At 32.7% G+C, this 25329-nt stretch overlaps 1 protein-coding gene across 4 annotated transcripts in view; it reads right to left on the bottom strand.

Annotated features, from left to right (window-relative positions):
- Nucleotides 1-249: 249 nt before the first annotated feature.
- The window catches only part of LOC120329435 (unconventional myosin-XVIIIa-like), a 48109-nt gene continuing 23029 nt past the window's right edge, over nt 250-25329 (bottom strand). For 3 of the 4 annotated variants that reach the window (XM_039396058.2, XM_039396060.2, XM_078118294.1), the window contains 20 exons: nt 23372-23515; nt 15175-15264; nt 14448-14559; nt 13674-13799; nt 13101-13228; nt 12300-12454; nt 11905-12028; nt 11387-11485; nt 10772-10850; nt 9225-9358; nt 8376-8518; nt 8112-8226; nt 7780-7893; nt 6924-7124; nt 6234-6371; nt 5659-5844; nt 4915-5001; nt 4311-4525; nt 1575-3740; nt 250-1257 (listed from right to left, as the gene is read on the bottom strand). In XM_039396058.2, the coding sequence (XP_039251992.2) occupies nt 1730-3740; nt 4311-4525; nt 4915-5001; nt 5659-5844; nt 6234-6371; nt 6924-7124; nt 7780-7893; nt 8112-8226; nt 8376-8518; nt 9225-9358; nt 10772-10850; nt 11387-11485; nt 11905-12028; nt 12300-12454; nt 13101-13228; nt 13674-13799; nt 14448-14559; nt 15175-15264; nt 23372-23515 (4401 nt within the window). In that variant the 3' untranslated portion in view covers nt 250-1257; nt 1575-1729. The remainder of the gene's footprint in view (nt 1258-1574; nt 3741-4310; nt 4526-4914; nt 5002-5658; nt 5845-6233; nt 6372-6923; nt 7125-7779; nt 7894-8111; nt 8227-8375; nt 8519-9224; nt 9359-10771; nt 10851-11386; nt 11486-11904; nt 12029-12299; nt 12455-13100; nt 13229-13673; nt 13800-14447; nt 14560-15174; nt 15265-23371; nt 23516-25329) is intronic. The other variant, XM_039396061.2, reaches the window with a different exon arrangement.

The raw sequence follows: 25329 nt of genomic DNA, 5'->3' as shown, positions 1-25329 counted from the left end.
TCTGACATACAATGTAAAACCACCTTGAGAAACTCACTTCACAATGAGCCAACCAGCCTACCACCATACCCACTGCTTTAGATAACTCAATATTTTGTGAATTGCAGTCAACCTGGAGAGAGTTTTGTCACTCATCACATACTTGGGCAAGTGGGCTAACGTAAAGTTTTAATTCATTGAAGCAAATAAAAACCAATAGTCACCATGGAGTGATATTACAAGTTCTGCAACAATATCAAGATGCAATGATACAATAGAGTAGATTTATTGAAAAATCTTGACAAAGTTCAAAAAATTATGATTATGTTGTAAAATTTAAAAACTACTAATCAATCCAAACCACAATTTTAATATTTTCATCTAAATTCAAAGTAGACTGATCACACATCACTAAATTTTAAAGAATAAGGCAAGAATAACCTATTAAAATAAAATCACTATGAAGTTTATGTGATTGTATAATGCATTGGACACAATGTCATCAAAGCACCGTATTTTAAGGACCATAAATAAGGTGTGCTTCAAAATTCAATTTTATCTAAAATCGATTGTGCGTCTTCTAAGCCGGTGTGCCCAAAATCAGAGAACTTTTTCACCCCGAACTATGAAAAAATAAATTTACGGTACGTGCATATACACAAATGATTTGTTTAAACAAAAAACAGTTAATTTATGAATAGTTGATACTGTTTCATGAAGCTGATAATACGTTTTTAAGGCAGAAGCATTCATTTTACCAGCCAAATTGATGCTGTATTTTAGTCACGTATCTATACTATGAAAAATTATTTAATAACAGTTATACGAATTTCGAGAAACTCATTGCCAAAGCACAAAAATAATATCACTGACAAAAAAGTAAAATCAAAATATTTTGGTATAAAATTCTAGCAAACACAAACAATAGATTCATGAGAAAATCATGTTAAAATCATCTAATGGTGACGTTAGAAAGTAATAATAATATGAATAAATTTCAATTAAATTTTTAGAAAGATTTTTGATAAAATAAGATGTTACGCTTATATTTAGATGAGCAAAAAAGAAAATTCAGGTTGATACGTTTGAACATACACAGCTGAGCATGGTTACGCAATCAAATACCCTAAACTCATGCTTGACAGAAGGAATATAATTGAAAAGCTCATAGTTTTTCATGGTTAAATATCTTCATCTGAATCATGCTTAGTGAAAGTAGGTGCGACAACAGCGGAATGCTCTGACGATTTATCCGAGCTGTCAGAATATTTTCTTGATCTGTAAAAATGAGATAAAATTCAAATTGAAATGAATACACTTGCTATTTTATGCAAAGAGATGTTATTCCTTAAGTCAATTAACTAAACATTAAAAGGGCTGGGTTGTATACTTCTATTACTTGAAATGCGCTTTTGTAAAACAGGGTCCTAAAGCAAAGGTATGAAACACTCAACAAGAATATTTAACAACAATGGACCTCTACTAGGTCCTTGGCATAGCCAACTAAAAGTCAAGAGTTCTATCTAAAGTCTTAACGGTGAAAAAATACTCAATGCGTATCTAGATACTAAAATAAAAAAATAAATTCTATTCACCTTTTGTTAAATAAGAAGTTAGGAGATAGAAGATCATGATAGTAAACTGGAAATTTACATACAAAGGCTGCAGAAAGACAAAGAAAGAAAGAAAGTAATATGTACAACAGATAGAGATTTTGCTAAAAAGAAATGCACATCCATGTAAAGTGCCATCATGTTTTATATAGATATTTGCTGATGATGCTATCAATACTGATGTCACTATCATCAAGAGTTGTAGTGTCAGGTGCCGTGCGCTCTTGCATGCGAGTTCGAGTTCCAGACCTTGACGAACTTCTTGTTCTAACAGCAGCTGATTGTTGTGAGCGAGCATCTACTGACATGCCACGTTGTTGAAATGAAGCAGCTGATGCGGACCGAAAATTATCTCTGCCTGTGCGAGAAACTGAGCGACCTCGTTCGTGAGGGGATCCAACATCTTCATAATCAAATCGTTGACCAGATTTACTGTTTGGTCTGACATTTAGCATGCGTGGCATCATATTCATGCCATGGTTGCTTCTGGTACCAACTATCTTCTGTTGACTAAATGATCGTCTGCTAGTTTGTCGTGTAGGCTGGATATCTGAATGATCAAAATTGTTATCGTCAATACCATATTGTGACAAACTAACATCGTCGTCATCGAAACTATTATTTGAGCGATTGTCGCTTTCCCAAGATCCTGATGAGCGGCTACCTATGACAGACCCAAGGTATTTTGACACATCACGTGGAGAGATTCGTTTCGCAGATTGTGGATTTCTACCAGACATTCTTGAAGAGGTCCGAATCGGAGAACTTTTGCTATAATCTTCGTCTAAATCAGACCATGAATCAAAATCGAAGTTTCCTGTTTTTCGAGACAGCCTTAAATTTGAAATTGATCCAGAGAAATCGTTTTGATCGAATCCATGTGATGCCGAGGTTGTTCTTCGTCGATCAATGCGAGTAGGGATGGTATATTCCCCATCCGTATAGTAAGAATCTTCATCATTATTAAAATTCCTCGACTTCTGTCTTATTTTTGAATTTGCAGATCTCATATCTACTTGACTGCTTGTGCCAAAATTAAAATCTTTCAAAAATCTGCTTCTCCGAGGAACCTGAATTTCAGACAAATCGGCATCAGTTCTTGAGAAGTTTCTAGAGGATGGACGACCTCTTGTAAGTGTGTCAACGCTATTATAATCATCGAGTTGATTATCGCCAGCATAATCCATATATGAATTGCCCATTGAAACTCTGCCCATAGCTGCTTCTGACTGCACACTGAAATTCCGATTTCGGGTTGATAAGGATTCTGCAGAAATTTTAGACGATCCGCTTGAAGTGCTGAATAATGAACAAGCGTCATCTTGCTCGCCGCTGCTTCCAAATGACTCCCTCGATTCACGGCGTTTAGCGAAATCAATGCTTCTTCGGCCAGATATTTTTTCTAATGTGAGATCTTCTTTCATTGTTGAGATGTCACTGTTGACTTTATCAACAATCGCTAATTTCTTTTTCTGTTTTTCTGGAAGATTTTGTCTTGATTTCACCGCCATTATATTTTCATTCAGAGCTCGAAATGATCTTGTTTTTCCAAGGCCCAATTTGCCTGAAATATCTGCGGGGCTTGAATACAATAAGACAGATGGATCTTCATCAGCTAATGTTTTACTCATTCTATCCAACTCTAATTTAATTGCATTCCTGCCTCCGGCTTTACCAACTCTGGACAATATTCTGCTTTTCGTTCCTGATTCATATTTTCCTCCAGTTCCCATTGCAGAACTTGGTCTTGCAGACATATCAGGCATGCTGACAGAATCAAAGTCTATGTCGTCATTAGCTAAATCCCCACAGAGTGACATGGTGTCTTTTACACCAGCAGTGAAGCCGAAACTCATTTTGCTCATGACAGTGGAACGCCCGCTCATATCTGACTCTTTTGCGAAGTCTTCTGCAATACTGACAGCTCCGCCAACTACAGAAGCTGTTCGGTGTGATAAAATGTCTGAAAAATCTTTGGGCGATTCACCATTCGTTTTAACGTATTTCAACTCCTTCAAAAGCTTTTTCCTTGTCTTTCTAGCTCTTTCTTTTCTCTCCTTTTCTGTTTCTTTTTCGAAACTTCGAACGGTGGACGTGCTGCTGTCAGAAAACTTACTTTCATCTGGTGAAGGAGCTCGTTTTCTTCTTCTAGTTGAAGGTGAAATCCAGATGGAGAAAGGAGAGAGTCGAAGAGGTGGAAAAAGAAAGACATGAAAGAGAAGGAAAATGGTTTCAGGAAGATTAGTGCAAAGAAGCAAATATTATACAGATATAAAAAAGAAGAAGATCCCTACTTCAACCAAAGGCAGCTACCTGCATACAGCAATTCTATTTTATTCCACTTAGTATATCGTTATCTTGGAATTAGGGAGACGAGTATCTAAATACTTTGTATGATATCTCATTTTAAATTAAACACCAAGTTGAAGCATAAGTAGATGTTCCATCTTTTCATAAAAAGCTTTTTTCTTTAAGCAGTAATTTACAACAATGCCACTTCTGAACAAGGTCATATACTCTCAAATTAGAGCATATGAGCACTCAGTGCAAATATTTTAAAAATGTCAAAACAGCCATGGATAAAATTGTGCGAATATGAGAAAGAAAGGCATTGCCAAGAAAAAATTCTACCTAACTGTTGTAAATCTTGCTTGCATACCCTTGCAAGAGGCAATAATCCATATAGCTAAGAATATGTTGAAGTTATAGGATATTTACCTGTATGCAAAATCATCCTCTGAAGCGATGCTATGTTTACTGGATAATACGGATGATGTTGACACTGATCCTCCCGCGACTCTGGATCTTGGTACTCTATTTTTTTTCCAGGAAGAGGATATTCTACTTCCCCCACCATCATCTGAATCAGAGTCTGAATTGTCAGATCCCGAGAATCCCTCCATGTCAGAATCTTCTAAGTCTTCGAACGCAATCTGCAAAGTTGTAGAATATGTGTTGTCATGTGTGGCAAGTTACAGGTGTTTACTATGTTTGCAAGTTAAAGGTATCAAGTTCCAAGTTTATCCAAAGTGGTTACCCCACCCACCCAATCAGGTAGAACATATTGAATCAGAAAGATTGCAGTCATTTCAAACATTCGTACTGAGTACTGCCAGTACTAGGATTTACATAATTATCTCGGAAAAGTGAAAAAAGGATAAGAAGGCTCAATCAAATGGCGAACCACTGCCTATTGTCCGGTTACCAGTCCATGTCGGATATAGGATACGTATCTTTGAATTTTTACATTACTGTATTAAAGTAAAATCAATAGTATAACAATACTCTATACTCTTTTCTCACAAATAATGATATCCTGTACCTGTAAATCTGATATCCTCTTGAATGCAAGTTTCAAATCAGCTTGTAAACTTTCATTTTGATTCACGTATTCCATGACTTCAAGTTCCTAAAATTGAAATAAAACTAAAATTATCAACAAAATTTTAAATAAATTTTCTTGATTAAGATGAATCAGATTGATGAATTCAGAATTACAATAATATATTTTAATTAATTAGAGTTTACTTAGGATAGAATTGGATTAACAATTTTATCCCAGTGGAGAGGAAATAGATAAGATGGCTCAATCATATGGCAAACCACGGCCTCGAGTCTATGTCCCACGCAGGGTAACCAGAGGATGTGTTGACATGCGTACTCCTAACTCTTAGCATAATGCGTAAATCTTATGTTGTACAACGATTTTTTTAGCCCGCCAAAAGTGATCAAGTAATCAAGAGAGCGTAAAACGGAGAGATATAGAAAAGTTATGTTTTAACTAGAATCACTGAAAATTTGCCCTAATCGTTTGAGCCTAACTTTTCTAAATCATAATGAAAGTTTTGCATATTACCTACAAAATACAATTGAAATCATAAAGACGCAGTAACATATTTAGCGGTATTGATTGCCAATCTGTTTGTGTCTGTTTTAAATTTTCGTGAATAAAAATTGTCGAAAAATTTAAACAGTTTGTTGCAAGTAAAAGAAAAAAAGAGCAGAGGTTACAGTCTCTGATTCTAAGATTCAAAAATGACAAAAAAACGATTTTGACCCCACTCACCAATTCATGTTGTTTCTGCAAAGCCTCTTGCTCCCGTTTCAGAATATCAGATTGTTCATCTTTAGCATCTCGTAATTGTTTCTGAAGTCTTTTACATTGTTCTTTCTCTCTATGTTCACTTGCAGCCTGTGAATCCCTCTCACTCTGTAGTTTGTCTACTTGATCTTTAGATCTTTCAAGTTGCACCTTAGAGAAGGATAAGAATGATGATAAAAATGCATTAGGCCATTTTTCTGAATAATTAAGAGTTGCTTCCAGTCAACACTAATACGAAATTTGCTGATCATACTTAATCAAAAAAGATTATTATCAAAGTCCGTCAAGAGAAAAAAGGGTAGAATAGGAGTCGCATATTTATTATGGTGAGAGCAAAGCCAATAAGACAGATCAAAAATGTCATATTTTTAGATCTCAAAAACATCCAAATTATAATCTGACAACAAATTTTACACATTTCATTCGATAAATCTTCAAATAATATACACTAAAATATACACTTCATCAAAATCTAACAATAATTACTCCTACATTAAAAGTGTAGAACTGAGAATATTTTGGGAAAAACTTTAACCTACCTCTAATCTTCTTGATGACGTTTTCTCAAAATCTAATTTTGTGTCCAAATCTCGTACTTTAGATTCGAGTCTCATAACATTCGATTTATCTGTCGTATTATCTTGCAAGTATTCCAGCTGACTTTGAAGAGTTAAAATCTAAGAAAAAAAATATAAAAATTTACTTCGTAGAATATGATTTGCTGGAACTGTAAGACCCTTTTAGAAGTGTATTAAAAATATTCATTTCACTCCTGTTAACTAATCGGTATCCAATTTGGCAATCCTTGTAAAATTATCAATATGCTGTGGCAAAATTTTATTTTCTGTTTTTTATTTTGTTTGTATATTTTTTTTAAGTACCGTAATATATCATGTCTAATTTTATTTTGTCTTCGTGATTGATTGAATGTATGTGTGTGTGCATGTTCTAATTAACTTAATACTTTTGGGTGAGCGAACAAGTGCCAATACTTTTAACGTCACCTTTCAATCTAAATGCTGTATGTTTCAAATCTTACTTAAGGTTTTGTTTGCTTTCGTGATTCTGTACTCAGTTTTATTTATTTTGTTTTTATCAATTATTTTAACGTCTTTTATGCTGATTATGAAGTCAAAATAAATTTATTTTTACAGTGATAAATCCTAAAATACCAGAAAAAAAGGTAGACTTCTGTTTTCCATATTTCATTGAAAAAGATTATAATATACCTTTTCATTGAGCATTTCTTTTTCTCTTTTATGATCATCCATTTGTGAATTAAGTTCAACAATTTCTTTCCTATCTTCACATTGTTGGTTGACAAGATTTTTATATTTTCTTGCAAGTTCTTTTGCATCATCGTCATCTTCCTCTATTCGAGAATTAAGTTCGTTCTTTTCTCGTTGCAAAACGCTGATCTTTGCTTCGGCCTGAATAAAATTTGAGAATGAGTAAATATTATTTTATTTGTTTCATCATACTGAAAATATATGATGTACACAAAGAAATATAAAAAATGAAGCAGAAATGGTATTTCAGTTTGTAGTGAGATGCAAAAAAAAAACTCCGCCACATGAAAAATGCAAAACGTTCATACAGAGTTCAGAAATGAACTAAAAAACAGCACCTCAGGAAAAAGGAGATACAAAAATTCCAGTAATGGTTAGGGAGCGATGACACGCAGAATATTCTAACAGAAGTTATTAAATCGATAAAAGAAAAACTTTGAACTATACATCTAAGAAAAAAGATAAATGAAGGCGACCACAGATAATAGAAGAACATTCTTATGAAGGGAGTCAATTGTAAGTGGTACGGTATCTTAGAATTCTAGTTTGCTATTAACATTGATTCCTAATTATATTTAGCTGACTAATGATGTCATATGCCAAGTTTTGGAACTTTTTAGATCTCGGACACACTATTTTCATATTAAATTAAAACTTCTCTTGGACATTTCTAATCACGATACTATCTACAGTGCTTGTGGAACAAACAGGTATTTCATGGATTGTAGCTTGAATTGTAGGTGAATGAAAAGCAAAAGAATCCTATGTTATAAATATAAAAGAGAGTAGTTTTTACCTCTTGTTTTGCTTTTGATATTTCTTCCAATTGTGCCTGCACATCTTCAAGCTCAAGTTCAATTGCTTTTCTTGCTTTGACTGCATTTGAACAAGTATATTGCGACTCTTCCAACTAAACAGAAGGAAAAACAGAAAAATTTCGAATAAATAAAAGTAATAGCCTTTTGGAGAAAAATACGATCTTTAACCACTGAAAATTTCCTAGCAATTGGTACAGTTCTGTGTGCAGTGTAACAAAACGTAAAATCATAATATGGTTTCAGTCTAATTATCCCCAAAATAACTACACAGGGACTATAAAGACTATGTCAGTTTTGTCAAACTACATACCTGAGCTCTCATTTGTTTTAATTGTTGTTTATTGACGGCATCTGTCTTCAAATGATCGATCATTGTTTGTGCATCGTCCAGCAATGCTTTGTATCGTTTCAAATCTTTTCTCAACCTTCAGGAAGAAAAATTTGAAAATGAAACAACAAATTATTACATCGTAACACAGTTAAACACTACTCTTGGATTATTGGGGACAGCTCAGATGAGACATATTATTATGAGGTAATATTTAGGATTGTGAAAATCTTGAGTTGATTAAACCTTTTCTCAGCTTCTGCATCTCGTTTTGCAAAAGGTTGTTTGTTTTTAAACTCAGCGAGTTGTTGTTCCAATTCTCTTCTGCCTTTCATAGCAGCAGATCTTTCTTCTTCTTCCTCTTCTAATTGGTTTTCTAGATGCTTGATCTAGAAAATTAATTAGAACTTAATAATCTCCTTTCTATGCTTCATTGCACACATTTTTCGTTACCGGGTTCCGTGAGGTTCATAAAGGTTAGTCAAATAACTGGTTAACGCAATTGAACCATCAGAACAGCGGCTCCCAAAATCGAGCAGAGATGAAGAAGAAAAGTAGACATTGAGATCACAAAATTTAGTTTTATTTGAAGGCAGCAATTTTTTTTGTGTAGGTGCAGCGTGAGTTTTTCCCTGATGATTCGACACCACATGAACAAAAAGTTTGAGAACCACTGCATTAAAACCATGATCGTTACTCAGAAATTACAGGTTCAAAACCAGTGGTGGATGACAATGTAAAAACTCTTACAGCTGCGGGAGATAGTCAGTTGCGTACACTATGCTGTTGAGGTTCTCGGTCAGAAACCAAAGGAGAATGATTTGTACATACTAGCATTGTCACAGACAGATAGTTTATTACTTCCATCATACTGGTAAGCAAGCTTTTCATTACAAACTAATCAAATTAGGCTTATAAATATGTTTTTATAGTATTTCTCTCTTTACCAGGATGAAGTTTTATTATATTCTTGCTTGTCAAACTAAAAGGCCAAAACAAACAGTTTCAGCACACCCCTAATATGCTCACATCTTTTTTTTTTAAATAGTGCGTTAGCCCCAAAAATCTAAAAAAAAACACCAAAAAATTATTCACCTTTTTCTGGTATGAAACTCTCATTTCTTCTAATTCCTCTTCTTTTCCATCCATTTCTCGAGAATGTTGTTGACGAGTTCGTTCAGTGGTCATTTCCAATCTTTCTTTAGCTTGTTGTAACATTTGTATTTGACCTGCATATCAAACGATCTAAGTAACACAGAGCAGAATCCACAAACAAACTACAAATAAATTGCTTAACCATTGCACTACTACAGAGCAATCTATATGATCACCATCTAATTAGTATTAAGAACACACACCCCCACTTCCTTTGTATAATAGGATGACGTCATTTTGGAATCCACGTCCTTGCTTAAATAAATAATATACAAATAAAAATATTGGCAATTGTCGAAAATATTTCATGCTTGGTAGGGCTGTCTAAAATTGAATAATTTTTTTATTCGAATCGAATATTTTCGCCGAATCGAACCGAATAACTGAATATTATTGTGTAATCCTAAATCTGTCTCTATCATACAATAAACGCCTGTCCTTCGATGTTGTGGTAACGTATGTGCAGTTACATCTGACTTAATGATGGTATTTTGGAATACAATGTTTTCAGATTTATGAAAGGAGATCGCACTCTTATATGAACTGGTCAAAAAAATTGGAGGACTCCAAAATCAGGGTTTTGAAAACTGCTGAGTGTTGAGAGTGAAGATTGCACAATTCAAAAATTGCACTCTAACTCTCTTGCAATTCTAATGGATTCAGTCTTAATAGAGCATAATGTAAAGCCTGTAGATGCTATTTTAATTATTACTACTCTGTTTTTTGTGTAATTTTCAGCAAACTAGATAACAGCCATTAATATAGATAAAACTGTTGCTCAAATTCAAAATTACATTTAACAAATTCGAAGCTATTTTGATGACAATATTATTTGATGACTATAATATTGTTAGTGTACAACAGCCATTAAAATGCAAGAGTGCAATTATACGTCTTGGTAAATAGATGAATAATACAGTATTACCATCATAAGGATCCCACAATACCTGTTTCAGTCTCAATTTGCCTGTACCATGTTCCTATGATAACTAACTCAATAGCTTCAAATCGATTCTATTTATAGAACTATCGTTTTCTAAATTGCCCTTTTCTCCCTGTTCTCTCTTAAAAACGTCATTACCGATTATAACTTTTTAAGTTATGCTGACCATGCATGAAATTAGGGATGACATGTTTATCGCAAAATGAAGGCGAGAGAAATATCGGGAAACCAATTAAGCCAGGAGCAAGAGTGGTCGAAGCTCGAAGCGCCGCCGCTTGTCCATGAAAAACGTCCTGCAAAGGTGGTTTTTAGCCTTCTCTGCTTTATGTACCCAATTTTAGTGATTCGAAAATTAGCCGAAAAACGATTCGAATAATTTGGGATTCGATTCGATTTCAAATATTCGTCTGGACAGCCCTAATGCTTGGGTAATCCAATACAGAGAGACATGGCACTATGCAAAACGGATTGCGAGGGATTAATAATTTACACCTAAAATTAGTGTGGGGGTACAGTGGAGTGAATTTTTCGTTTAAATACAGACCTGCTTGTTCATCTAATTCCTCTTCTTGATCCTTCAATTTTGCTTCTAATTCTCTTCTCTGCTTTTTCAAGCTGTTCAACTGTGAAATAAAATATCACGCATGGTTGAATAGTTGAATTATAAATAAGTCTTGCATGGATAAATAAAATTATAATTTCGATTCTGACCAAATACCCAACTAAATATCTGATTGCCAGTTTTGCACTTAGAAACATTATGAAAAACTAAACCAAGTATTGTACCACAAGAACAACACAATTTTAAATATTCAAATCAAATAAAAATTATTTATTTAATTATGTGATAATTGAATTTTCAAATTCAGGATATAATTTAGAATAGTCCTTTAGTCCACTTTAGGTATGACCAAAATGGCCTATATTAAATTTTTGAAACCAAAGAGATTCCAGTCCTTTGAAAAAGCAGCACCTTACATATGCTTAATATTGACTGCTTATGGAGTGCCTTATTCTGAGCAAAGGCATGAATAACCTTCATATAATGTATTTCGAAAAGTACTTTATTCGCTTTTATCCTTCGCAAATATGACACAATCCAATTACAATTTTGTATGAAAAATGTCCCAAATTGTATTTTACTAAAAGTTGAACGCACCATTTGACCATCTTCTGAATCCTTAGCTGTTGTTTCTTCCAACTCTTGTTCAAGTCTTTCAATTTTGTGTTGCAATACTTCAATATCGCCAGTGTTTTCCTGAAAACAAAGAGGACTGTTCACAACCAAAATACTTTTGAGCTCTAAATTATTGATCTGTAATGAATGAAGACAAGATGAAAGAATTTGAGAATATCGGAAAATTTTGCTACACAAAAAGCGGTCAGCTTCAAAGAAGTGGAACTAATTCAGAATTTGCTCCTAGTATGGTGCATACATGATCATGTACAGGTAGCAATCCTGCTCCATGTATGCCCCATAATTGACTGCATATAAAAATCAAAATGTTTTTCAATAAGAAGTTTCAGAAAAAACTGTCTCGAGTTATCAACATAGAAAGTGATATTTGTAAACAATCTAAAATAAAATGTTATTGACAAAATTTCTTCTTGGAAATAGGTGGTAAAATAATTGAGGAGCATCGTTGGCCCGTATAAGGAAGGATATAAAATTATTACATCTAGCATATTTTTCTTTGTATAAACTTCGACTGAAAGTTGATCTTTTTCCCGTTGCAATCTATCTTTTGCTGTTTTCATTTCTGTTAATTCAGCTTGAACTGCGTATAATTCGCTGTCGAATCTAAAAAACATATAACAAAGTTAAAAAAGCACGTATTTGACTATACAATCTTAACTGATGATTCAAAAAAGCTAGCATAACTCAAAGTTTCTGTGGTCAAAATTTGATTTCCACAGACTTGGGAAGTGTTGTATTATTCAAAATTTCTTCAATCTAAAATTAGGAGCCGAGTCAAAGACAAAATTTCTGGTCAGAGCAGTGTATAGATTTTCACCGACGCATGATTGAATACTAAATTGTCTAGAGAAAAGTGTCACAACGTTTCACATACTTTCGTTGCTTTTTTTCCAATTCGTGATGTTTAGTGTTAGTTTCTTCAAGATGCATCCTTGCATCATTAAGTTCAGCCAATGTTCTCTGTGCTTTACGTTTATGTTGATTTACGAGTCTCTCTTGCTCTTCCAAGTCTTCTTGGATTTGATGAAGCTATAGGAATAATGTAATGGGTTAAGTTTAAGCTATGAGGCGTCTGGCAACTTCAATACAAAGAAGGCTTCATAAGTGTCAGCGTTAGGAATACGCTCGTCATCACACCCTGATTATCCTGCGTGTGTTCGCAGGTCTGAATATCGTAAGATAAAATTATATGGGATAGGATTGCTGGACTCATCACTGCCGCAGGGGTGGTTTACTCAAACGTTGATCGGTTACGGCATCCTCCACCATCAAGTCCATGCATCAGAAATAAATAACTGGCTAACTGATCCCATGCCTAACATGGACTGGTAACAGGACAAAAGGCGGTGGTTCGCCATATGATTGAGCCGTCTTATCTTTTCCTGTCCAAATAAGTCAATGCGAAAAGAATTGTACTAAATGTCACATGAACATGTGCCCATGAATTTTAAAAAACAGAAAAATCTGGGGTGAAATATCAGGAAAAAAGGGAAAAATAAAGTCTTCTAGAGACGTCTTCTACTTCAAAGTACTGGAAATTTCAAATTCATTTGTTCATTAGTTACAGAGAGCGGCAGTTTCTTCTTAACAACAATTAACAAAACGACCCACAAATTCACTTTGTCAATTATCTTTTTTTTAACATAACAAAAAAATTGAGTTGAAGTCAATTCACCTTCTTTTCTGCATGTTTCTTGTCAGCTTCAGCTTGTTCCACTTTTTCTTCATATTCCTGGACTTCTTTTTTATGCTTGAATTCCGCTTCCCTCCGCAATCTATCAAATCTCATCTTGTATTCTGCCACTAAGAAAAAATAAAATAATACACATTGGTTAGTACGACTCTCGAGTTTGAGACAGAGTTGACATTCATTATGATAACGGAGTCTAAGCTGTTTTTGGTTCGGCATTGCCTACTCATTTTATTACACTCTGGGTGAGATGGAGTCATGAACTTTGAAATAGAGATGTGTAAACTGCGACTGTGATTCAGACACATTTGGGTCTAATTTACTTGCTGATTTACTTCTGTACTGTTTGACTTAATCTTCTTCTATAATGGTGTCGCTGACATGATGACTTTTGATAGTCTTTCCGCGATCCCTCGTCTATTGCAGTTCAAATATTGTACGATTTTCTTTCAATGAATATATTTAGTTTTTACTATTTGTTTGAATGTACAATGTTTTTGCCCGTCGAAAAATAAATATCTGGATCTGAATCTTTATAAACAGAATTTATTAACTTACCATCTGCATCATCGTCGCTGTCAGATAATCGGTCATGGTCCGTTGCATGCAGTAGTCTCTGTTCGGCAAGCTCGACTTCAACGGACTCACATCTTTGCCTCAAAGTGTGGTTATGTTGTTGTAGTTCTTGAGAATTAAAAAAATGGATATTGTTATTTTCTTCTGTCTAGTGTAGTTCTGTGTAGTTCCTAGTTACTTTTGCCTGCCATATATGTTATAGATACCGCATCTTACAAAGAAAAGCAGCAATTCATATATTCGAAAATCATTGAACATCATTCATAAGTGAATTTAATATTGATGAAACTAAATACTTGGATTGAAATAAAAAGGACTTTTATAACGAACAATTTCATGATAAATACATTAAACTTTTACAGAATCAAATTTCATTATCATGACGCGATTTAAGCTAAGTCTACATGAAATGTTTTTGTTACTACCAAATTTTACAGACCATAAGATGCACTTTATATCCTTTTTTACTCAAAAATGGATCGATCTATTTATTGACAATGCGCTTATAATTTGTTGAAAATTTGGTAATTAGTTTTACTATACTATAATTTAAGTGAGACTAACTACTTAGTACTTATCCTCCCATTATGTATTTGCGCTGGAGATTCTTTATGCATATAATGCAATGATGTTATTGCAAGAATGAAGATGACTATTCTATGGCTTACAACAGTTTGCAACAGGACTTGAATCACAAAGAATAATCACTTTCACTTCCTATATTTCACTTCCTCATTAATGGGATAGTTCACTGACCTTTGACTTCTCTTTCGAGTTTTATTCTTTCTCTTGTTTCCTGTTCGAGCATTTCAGATGCATGAGTTGCAGTAGCTTGCTCTTCTGATAATTCACCAACAACATCGTTGAACTAAAGTTTGAATAAATGACAGGAAGTTATATTTGTAAGAAATAATGTAATATAATATGATGATTCAGAAATGAATTTTATTATTTAAATTGCTTTCAGAAATCATAAAAACGCAAAAAATCAGATGCTTCTGGCATAGTAAAACATTCCCTAAGGAAGTTGGTCTGTGTAGACATTCGTAACATTGGCTGTGCAAGGTTTTTAAAACCAGGCCCTCGACTTCCATGGGGGGGGGGAGGGGATGCATGGATCGATTCCCTAGGACCATGTACAAAGACATACACTAGGTACCATTCACAATGACTAGATTAATTTAAAATGAATTGTCTTTGTTTTGTTTAAATATTAGATATTATATTTTTTTTTATAGAATACAAGTGCTACAAGTGTCAAGTGTAAAGTAGCCGTGGATCAGGAAAAATTGAGAATCACTGAGCTATACTGTATTGATTCTTATAACTTGTGCATGTTTTACCATCATGAACTATTAAAAGTTGTTTAAATAATCAAATGGTAAGCAAGGTAACAAAAGATATGAATATCATCAAAATTCAGAAGTACAATTTAACAAAATAAATTAAATTTCTATTTTACAATTTACAACAATGAACCCACCTGGGCCTCATATTTTTCATTCTCTTTCTTCAATTCATCTCGTTCCGCAACAACTTTATCATACCTGCCCTTGATCAGTTCAAGTTCGGCCTGTGGAAAATATTTTTTAGTGTTAAAAAATAGCAAAAATAAATAAAAAAAAACTTTAATGTGACAGATATTTTTGTGTAATTTGAATTGATAGGCAACAATGTTTTAATTAAGTTTATTTCAGCTTAATGAAGTTAGCAAAGGCTACAGAAATGCTTACACAGCTGATACTGGGATCAAAATAATAGTAACAAAGTTGGCATCACATCAATGATCATTTTTCGCTTAAATCGAGATTTCGAGTTAAATCATTCAACGGCCATGAACTCCAAGATTGCGTAACACCTCAGCACCACAGACTCGTTCATTCAACTACTAGTTCCATGTTGAGCCATCAGCCTCTACATAATTCAATTAAAATCCATCACAATAGCATTCTAATACAAAATCTCTAAACATTTTTCAAAGACAATCTCTTATATAATTTTGAAAGTCAAATAATGACATAAAAAGGCAGTTCAAATGAATTTTCGCTGCGTTTTCGCATATGGCTATTAAAAAAAAGCTCTAATCTTCTATTCTATTCATTCCACAAATAAAGACATTTCTTTCATAAACTATACCTTCGATGTATCTTCGTTTTGAATAACTTTTGAACCATTACACATATTACATCTCTCACATTTGTTTTGTGTATTTTCCTTAATTACATCACCATTTAATAAGAAATTTTTATTTTGTGAGTTTATTGTAGATCCAATTGTACCGTTTTCAATTGTATGTAATGGAAAAACTCTTTTCGTAAAAGTAACTCCTTGCACGTAGTTTTTCTTACGAAAAGGCGTAGGAGCACCAGTGTATATTGATGACATTTTTGGTTTCTTCATTGTAGTATCTGGTGATTTTGAAGACGGTGATATTGTATCTCCGTTAGATATTGATAAATTAACACCAGATGTCCACATTGTTGGCATTGGATAATTTTTCTCTCCTAACTTTAATGATATTTTATCAAACTCTGAGGAATTACACAATATGCTGTAAGCCTGTAACCCACATTTGAAATCATAATAGCAATAAATTAACAGCTTGGTAAAATGTGAACTTTAACCTCTTCAAATTATATTCTGATGGAAAAGTTACTTAATAAAACTGACAAAACAATGAATAATATACACAATTAAACATAGAATATCAATAACTGATCCACCAAGAAGCTCCTATCTGACGGCCATAGCACAAAAGTATCATAAATTGTATATTTCCTTTACCCTTTTTTGATTCTTCATTAAGGTAGCCTATATATACTGAATCCGATATATTCGTAAACAACTCATTTCTCTTTTAACCATTAGTAAGTGAACTTCTAAACAAAATCTGTGGCTAACAAAGTTTTCCTATTAGATGCTTTTACACTACCAATACTCATTTTATTGTGAATTGACAGAATAGGATTGGACTCAAGATCTTTTAACCAGAAATGGTAGAGTTTCTGAATACCAAAAATCCGCTAAACTAATTGGATCTAAGTTTATATCTCTTACTATCAGGGTAAAAAACACAAACTAAAAAAAAAACTAAAAGTCGTATATATGCAGACATGACAACAACTATTTAAAACACTTCACAAATAAAATCTTATTTTATAACATAGATATCTTTCATTAACAAGTTTATGAAAAAAAATGTCATCAACAATATATATATATATAGATATATCAAATACATTCAATATATAATATACCATACATAGATTTTTTCGCACATTTGTGCTAACTATGACATCATAATCATACATCATATTTCACTATGCTTAGAATGTCAACAGCCTGATTTGAAATGTAATCAAATGATTATTAATATGTATATCATGCATAATAAAGATTATCAAGTGGGCAATTATCTAAAAGGGTAAATACTAAATATTATAGATTTTGAGTAGGCCTATAGAAGAAATACTAACACTAATTATGCAAATAAAAATTTAAAACTTAAATTTGGGTTTTCTGTAAGCCATCCTCAATTTTTTTTAAATAGTAATCACGTACCGGTACTTCGGTATCAATGGCTGCTTAAACAGAGACTTGTTGAGAGTGTAAACACCGATTCTGATTAGGGTTATGAATATATTTAATAAATAAGCGTCGATTTTGCATCGATTCTTCTACTATTTCTGCCTTGCGCTCTTTTCTTCAATACCAAATACCAGTAGAAACTTTCTAAATTTGTCCATATTGATCTCAGACTCTCAGTAACCTAAGATCTGCCATATAGCAATATTTCACACATACCGAGTAACCACCTTTTCCCGCAAATACCGATATCTCATATCCTAACTTAGCCTACAAATTTAACCAAGCAAATACACACAAGTAATGAAATGAAACATGTCATAAATACTTGTAATAAGTTGTAAATCACATCTACATGACACAGAGCAAATATATTCTATTTGTTTGCCCAGAGATGACAAATATGAAACACATAAAAACAAGAACGCTGCTAACACACTGCGGAAAAAGTGACCAAAAATAAGTTGTTTATACATGTATATGTTTAATTTGACGAAATTGGAATCTGTAGAAATAAAAACAAACGACTTGCAACTGGAATTTCAAGAAAGACTGGCTATTGAATAAACAGACAACTTATATGCAAAGTATGTTGACTATAGTAGATAACATGGGCATAGCACAATTCAGTTAGCATTCTAAAATGAACTCGACAAATTTTGAGGGCAGTGGGAAAATATTATCGGTAATAAGCCTATTGTCTATTTTATGACATTGCATAGTGAGAAAAAATACGAAGACACAGAATTTTGATCTTTATAATTATTTGGGGATATATGAACTCTTCTATCACCTTTCATTGTATTGAAATGGGATCACAAAATATATAATTATTTTACAATAGATGTGCTTATTATTAGGTAGCACTATTGTGTACCAGTAGCGTTCTTACTTTATATAACTGAATTTCTGGAAAAAAAAGATCTACAAGCAGGCCAATAAAATCTCATATAAAACATACCTGCAAGTGCAACCACATAAAAGCATCACATAAATAAAAATTAGGATAACAAGAAGATGATAGTAAAATTTTTAAACTTGTTTTCCTATTTGGTAAGCCTTTCCTGTACCAAATAAATACTGACAATATATTTCTTTTTTTGTTGAAAAGCTCATCATGGTTACTAATCTTACATTTTCAATTCTTATATATTCCAATTACGAATTTTTCACCTTATTACCCACTGAACGTTGGTTATTAGCAAGTTTATATTCCGAGCAAATCTTACCATGTTTCGAAATATTTATTGTAAAAACATGTCAATCAGATTTTATACCCTACTTCCATCCTTTCATGTCGGAACCTGAGACATTGACGTGCCACAAACTGACTATTGAACATATCGCTGTTGTGCCGTACCCTCTGTCGTGTGTATTGTACTAAAGGTTTATTTGAATTTAAACAAAATTATAAAGTTTGAAGATATCATATTCCTACTTCAGAATAAACCAGCTTTTCACATAAATAATGTAATATAAGAACTCTATAAATCGAATGGGAAAATAATAGATAAACACCATTAATACTGGAACTCCTTCCTCAATAATATCCCTGGCTCTCCCATTTCAAACTACATCAAAACTACGTATAATATACATACATTCATTTTCAAAATATGCTATTCCATACTAATGACCACAAGCACACAAACACAAATAATTACATTTGCAAACAGTATATATTAAATGATTAGATGTCTTCCTTACTGTGGCTAACAGTAATCTACTTGAGAAACCCCTATAATAAGGAAGATTAAAAGAATTAGAACGTTACTAATCTCCTTTCAAGTGTTGTTTTCAAATTGACCAACAAGATGTGACAACAAGATCAATACTACTAGCTGGTGATTACTGATATTTAGTAATATGGGGATGTGTGTTACAGATATGTAATGTTATTCTTACTTGATTTAATTCTACAGTATCTGTATACTTCAAAATATTGACTTATTGTGTATGAAAATTATGATATATGAAACAAGAGAGCTTATTAAATATATGACACAAAGACCAAAACGAAGAAGTACGGGTATCAATCTTTTACAGTAGACTACCGGAACCACAGTCTTCAGAACTTCCCCTAGCGAGTAACACGAACAAGGAACCGCCACAAGGTGTGCACTTTTTAATTTATTGTTATCACACTCAAAAAACAAATCCCACAGAAATTTTTGAAATGAATAAAAGTAATAGCCTTCTAGTGACAACAACAATCTTTAACCACTGAAAATTTCAAAACAATTGGTCTAGTAGTTGATGAAAAAGCGATTTTTTTCCCACCAAGGAGAAAAAAAATAAAAACACTAATAATACCAACAACACATAATAACAAAACCATCTATAGGTCCACTTTCTGTCGAAAAATTAAAAATGAAATTTAACAAGAGTCACATATTTATTGACTTTTTACAAACTAGTAAGTGCTGAACTAGTGCTCATGGCTCTTGTCCTAAAAAGAAAAGGATGTTGAACAAGACAGAGGCACACATTACTGTTGTCTGATCTCAATTATTTTAGTTAGGGTTAGAAACTGAATTCTTTAAATGTCCTTATGCGATTGAGATCATGTTAAGCAAGTGATAACACGCCTACCAAAGTGGCACAAAAATGTCTACAAAACTGCACTGCATGTCAAATATATCTCTCTCTCAGTTATCTGATGATCTTGTCTATAAACCACTCATTTAATAATAGCAAATTCTTTCATTCAAATCAGACACAGTTGGAGACTTTGGAAATGAAAATAGATCACAGCATGAATCTTTTATCAATTATAAAGATTATTGGCCATTCAAAAAGGACAATGTAACATTGAACAAAAAAAGGTCAGTTCATAAATCATTTTAAACTAAGCTATGATTCATCGTCTCTATTCTCTTCTCCAAAAACTATCTTTAATTAATGATAATTAAAATTAAAAAACCTAACAGCTTAAAAATAAATGGCATATCATGATAATAAAATAATAATCTAGCAATATATTGATGATTTTAAGTATCAGCAAATTGCATGATTAAAAATGATCAAAGTTATCAATACCAAAAGCAGTAATTTCAGTACAATTTTATTACCATATTTTAAGGATCATGATGCGCATCGTCAATAGTGTTTCCCGAAAATAAGACCTCGCTTGAAAATAAGACCAAGTCTGAATTTTAAAATTGATTTTAATATAAGCCCTCCCCTTACAATAAGACCCAGTCGGTAGCAAGGAGTGAATATCTGAATATCGGTTTTCATATTTTGTATATTTGAAAATTTCCTAATATTCTACTTTGTAATTTTGTTTTTGATAAATGAAAATGGAAGACATCCCCCCAAAATAAGCCCTAGTATTATTTTTTGGGAGAAAATTGGAACACGAAACACAAAAATTTTTCAGATAGGGGCATTGTCCATACAAAGGACGCATGGGGCTATAAGTCAAAGCGTTTTTTAAGGAGTATCGAGTTATCGTACGAAGCTCATTAAACAAAAAAACTCAATATTGTATTTTATTCTACAAAAACGTATAACGACAGTTTGTTCAAAAATAGTACTCGTACTGGTTTCGAGTGTAGGCAATGAAGCACTACATTACAAGGCGAAGAATCAATTTTTGAAAAAAAAAGTTTGAAGTGCGCCTCATGGTTAGTATGATACAAAAATTATTAAGGCATATTGGATAGCTTTTTAAGAAAATATCTGACTACAGTTATCCCTCGCTTTGTGGTTGCATAATTGACCTGTCATTTTTCAGTTCTATTTAAACTTCTTCATCAAAAAAACTCTGCTAAGAACTATACTCTGTTTCCATTCTTCTGAAATTCTTAAGTCCTTGTATTCAAGTTCTTGAGCAAGCTTGACAACAAAATTTTATACTTAAGCTATATTGAATGTGTCCTTTATTGAACATCTATCACACTGAAGGGCAATTCAAATGGCCATTGAATATTACAAATACAATTTATATAAGAGTCTTCAGTCATTACTACGAGTCCTCTTAATATTTTATGGCCTTTGTATGAATTATATATAAATAATTCTATTTTATGCTCACAAAGTTGCTTGTATCATTGTACCCGAATGAACAATAATTTTACAAAGAAAAAATTGTTCAATCAAGCATGAAACTGAGGTAATTCAGTGTTGAAAAAAGCTGTATTATTCTCCAACCATGCTTGACCAAGAATAATTTTAGAATGGCAAAATTGATCAAGATGATACGAATCATAACCAGCTGCTGCTTAATCCAAAAACAATCATTGAATATAAAAATCACTCCTAAATTTTCCTTTGCACCGTCCACGCTTCAAAGTACTCATGTTGTCCACTCCAAATACTTGGGATGGTGAGTGGCCAGATATACAATGGTCAATTGCTTTCACAAATATGCCAAACTCGTGAAAAAGGCAGAATTAGAAAAAGGAAAAAAAAGTGGTTGATCTCATTTTATGTTGATTTAATCGGCCTCGTAACTGGACAAGATTAACCGATTGTAATCCGGCATGAATTGTATGTATAAACAATTTAGCTAAATTGTTGTTATTGCTCTTATTGGTGCTGTTGTTGTTGGGGTTGAAAAAATCATTTTTCTTTCAAACAATATAACAATCAAATTCAAATTTTTAGTACTCAAGATGTCTCCTAGTATTTGTATTTCCAAAACAATTATTTTTTCTATTTTACAAGAACCTCATTTATGTCGTTTTGGAAATGATTAACATAAAGATTTATAGTGATTTATGTAATTTTCCACATGCCCATTTAAAATGTATTTGATATTCCATATTTGAAAATATTTTTTCGGAATGTAATTGGAATAGTGAAATATTCGTTTTTGGGCATCCCTAAGTTCATAGGTGCTAAATCCAACATCACTTGTGCGCTAATATTCTCAATCCCCCAAAATTCAACTCTGGACTTGAGCAAAAATAACAGCAATATAACATGAAATTATGAGTAAATTACTCTTCGCTTCAACTACCCAATTTAACTGCAAATAATTCAACCGTAAAATAATGTGATCAGGGTATTGACTAGGAAAATTATATTATACACCATGGAATTTATAATTATTCAAATTGATTCCATTTTCTGGATGCCCTTATGAATTATACAACGATACAGATTGCTACTGGAATACAATATCTTATTATGGTAGCGAAATATTGGATGAATTGTCAACACATAGGTAAACAAATCAATATTTATTATACATAAATAATGTATAGAAACATTGTTCTGGTGATATAACAATATTCATTGAGCTAATTTAACAGAATTGTTGTGTTCATAACTTGGTTATATTGTTATTTCACTTTGATGAAAAAATCTCAAATTTGTTTACTACCTCAAGGGTCATACACATTGGAATTACAATGCGTGGGTTTGCAGATTTGAAATATATATTAATTATGGGCAAGAGGATTGCTGGAGGCTGAACTATCATAGGATGGTAAAGATCGGGTAAAGACTTCCTGAACAATCCAAATTCATTATGCTTAGGGATAGGGAGCAATGTTTGGTTATAACCGTTTCCATACCAAATCTTGGACTAGTTGCATCTAGATAAACCACAATTTCCAACAAATCTTTGGAATAATAAATGCAATTATTCAAGTTAATTTGTCTATTCATCACTTTTCTACGAATTAGTGTTATATCGAAGGGAATAGTGTATAAATTCACTACCAACCACAGTACATAGAGGTTTTGAGACGTTTATAATCTAATTTTTTTTAAAGGATTGTCCTCTACGAGGCTCTTCAAATCAGACTCCCCAGTGTGCCATGATAAAAGAACTTTGAAGAACACTGGTCTAGTACAAAGATTTCTTTATTTTATTGTTATTAATTCTCATGTTTGTGACTAAGTGTATGATATTACTCACAATCTACACTTCAATATGATACTTCCTTCATCCACTGCCACATACTTTCCAAAATCGAAATCTTATTAACAAAGTCTATTTGCGAATGTGGGTTTCATGTTCGTTTATAATCCCTTCGATTCTTTCAAATATTACTACCCAATTTTCATTTTGTATTTGCTTTGCACATTCGTGAATACTTATCAAAAACCTTCCATAAATTACATAAAAACAACCAATTTACCTCTTTCTCTCTTAGGTCTTCTTCTGTTCGATGGACCTCCACCAAAGGTAGTACTTTAGTCAGTAATCTCCACCAAGGCCACTGACGAACAACCAGAAATTTCTTGACATTTCGTTGTATGCAACGGATCGCCACGACTTGAACCTGAGAATGAAAATACATACAATTACAGAAAATGAAAATAGAAATGATTGTACTGATTTTTTTATTAAACTTATTTTCAATTTTTGCTCCAAACAAGGCCCTGTACAAGCAGTCACTGATTACAAGCAAATATGATCGAAACTATTATTTTTGAAGGGACTGGGATATCTCCAGTTTGGCACCAATTCAATACAACTCGAGTATTATTATAATATTCATTTGGTGAAGGCTCAGAGCCAGGATTTTCAAAAGCGGGTGTTTTAGAATTAAAAATTGCCATTCCCTTCTGAAACAGTCGCCGCAACTACATGCTCGTTAGGAGTCAACTTTTTCAGTGGATAATGACTTTTCTGCCAGGTAAAATATTCAATCCATGACAACTACAAGTATCTAAAATGTCATTCTTCATTAAACTAATTACCGGTATGTTCAACGTAACTCATGGTTGCACCTTTTTACAACAAAATAAAAACGTTACTACTCTAAAATACCAAGGCAATCAGCGAAGTTTGGACATGAGGGTATACGATAACTGGCTCTAATTTAACCTGTGGTTGCGTCGATAAAGTAAAAACATCAAATTTTGATGTATTACAATTTCAATTCATTTCATAGCCTACTATTCCTATTATAAATTATTCCTCTCACTAGACAGGCAATCAATCGTAAAGCCACACTATAAAGTACTAATAAAAAATAAATTCAAAGTATTTATGCAAAGAAACTATATACGTTTTTGTGTCGTGATTTCCAATGAAAATAAGCAATATCCCAGTTTCCAGTTACTTTTGTAGTTGAAAACACGTCTCGACTTTTAAAATACCATGTCGGAGTTGCATCAAATATATTTTTTTCACAATAAATAGAACTTTTTTCCAAAACTCGTAAACAAATTTGAGTCGTATGTCTTTGTAAACATTTTTCAACATATACAGTGCTTTTGTAACTTTTACACCTGAATCTCTGAGATGATGATCGTTTGATCACTTTGATTGGGGCGTCAACGTAAAATTTTATCGAAGACGTAAACGTTCTACGCATTGGAGTCGGTGGTGTGAATTTTTCATTTTCTTTGCATATATCACTAAACCTGTTACATCTCATTGTTCCGTTGCATAAAGGATAATATTTCAAGTTCGTATATTCCAAGTTTTCAGTTACTCCATTTTTGGATTTACAACAAGTGCTGGATGAATCGAACTCTAAATCATCGGGAATCGACTCTATAACCTTCATAATATATTTTGTTGATCTGATAGAATTTAATTCAGTTCACTAAAGATCACTCTTGAAACATTATCAAAAACTGTTCTGAAGAAATTTCTAAAATTGACAACATTAAAAATAGCAAATTTTTAACCAGTTTGAGCAAAAATAATCTGAATTTGCTCTATAAGACAATAATAGGGCTGCCTAAAAAGAATCCAATATTCGAATACATTCAAATTTCATCAATTTCGATATAAAAAAGTTTTGAATTAAGAATATTTAGACGAGTAGATCAAGGGTACGCTATCTTAACTGATAACAAACAACATGGAAAAAACAATGACCTTTATATTTTTGTCGTTTTCAAATGTGATCAACATGAAGATATTATAATGGTTTATGTAATTTTCCATGTGAACTTGCCCCCAATTAAGAATGTATACAATATTCCATATTCAAAAATATTTCTCAGATGTATTCGAAATAGTGAAATATTCAGATTTGGCCATCCCTGAATATTCAATATCAGATATATATTCTCAAATAAAGTATGGTAAGAGGGATCACTTAGCCAATTGGATAAATAACTTTTGAAGATATTTGAA

This window comes from Styela clava, chromosome 12, assembly GCF_964204865.1.
Source record: "Styela clava chromosome 12, kaStyClav1.hap1.2, whole genome shotgun sequence".
NCBI lineage: Eukaryota > Metazoa > Chordata > Ascidiacea > Stolidobranchia > Styelidae > Styela > Styela clava.
The sequence above is the reverse complement of the archived record's forward strand: the minus strand, read 5'-3'. Positions and strand labels throughout refer to the sequence as shown.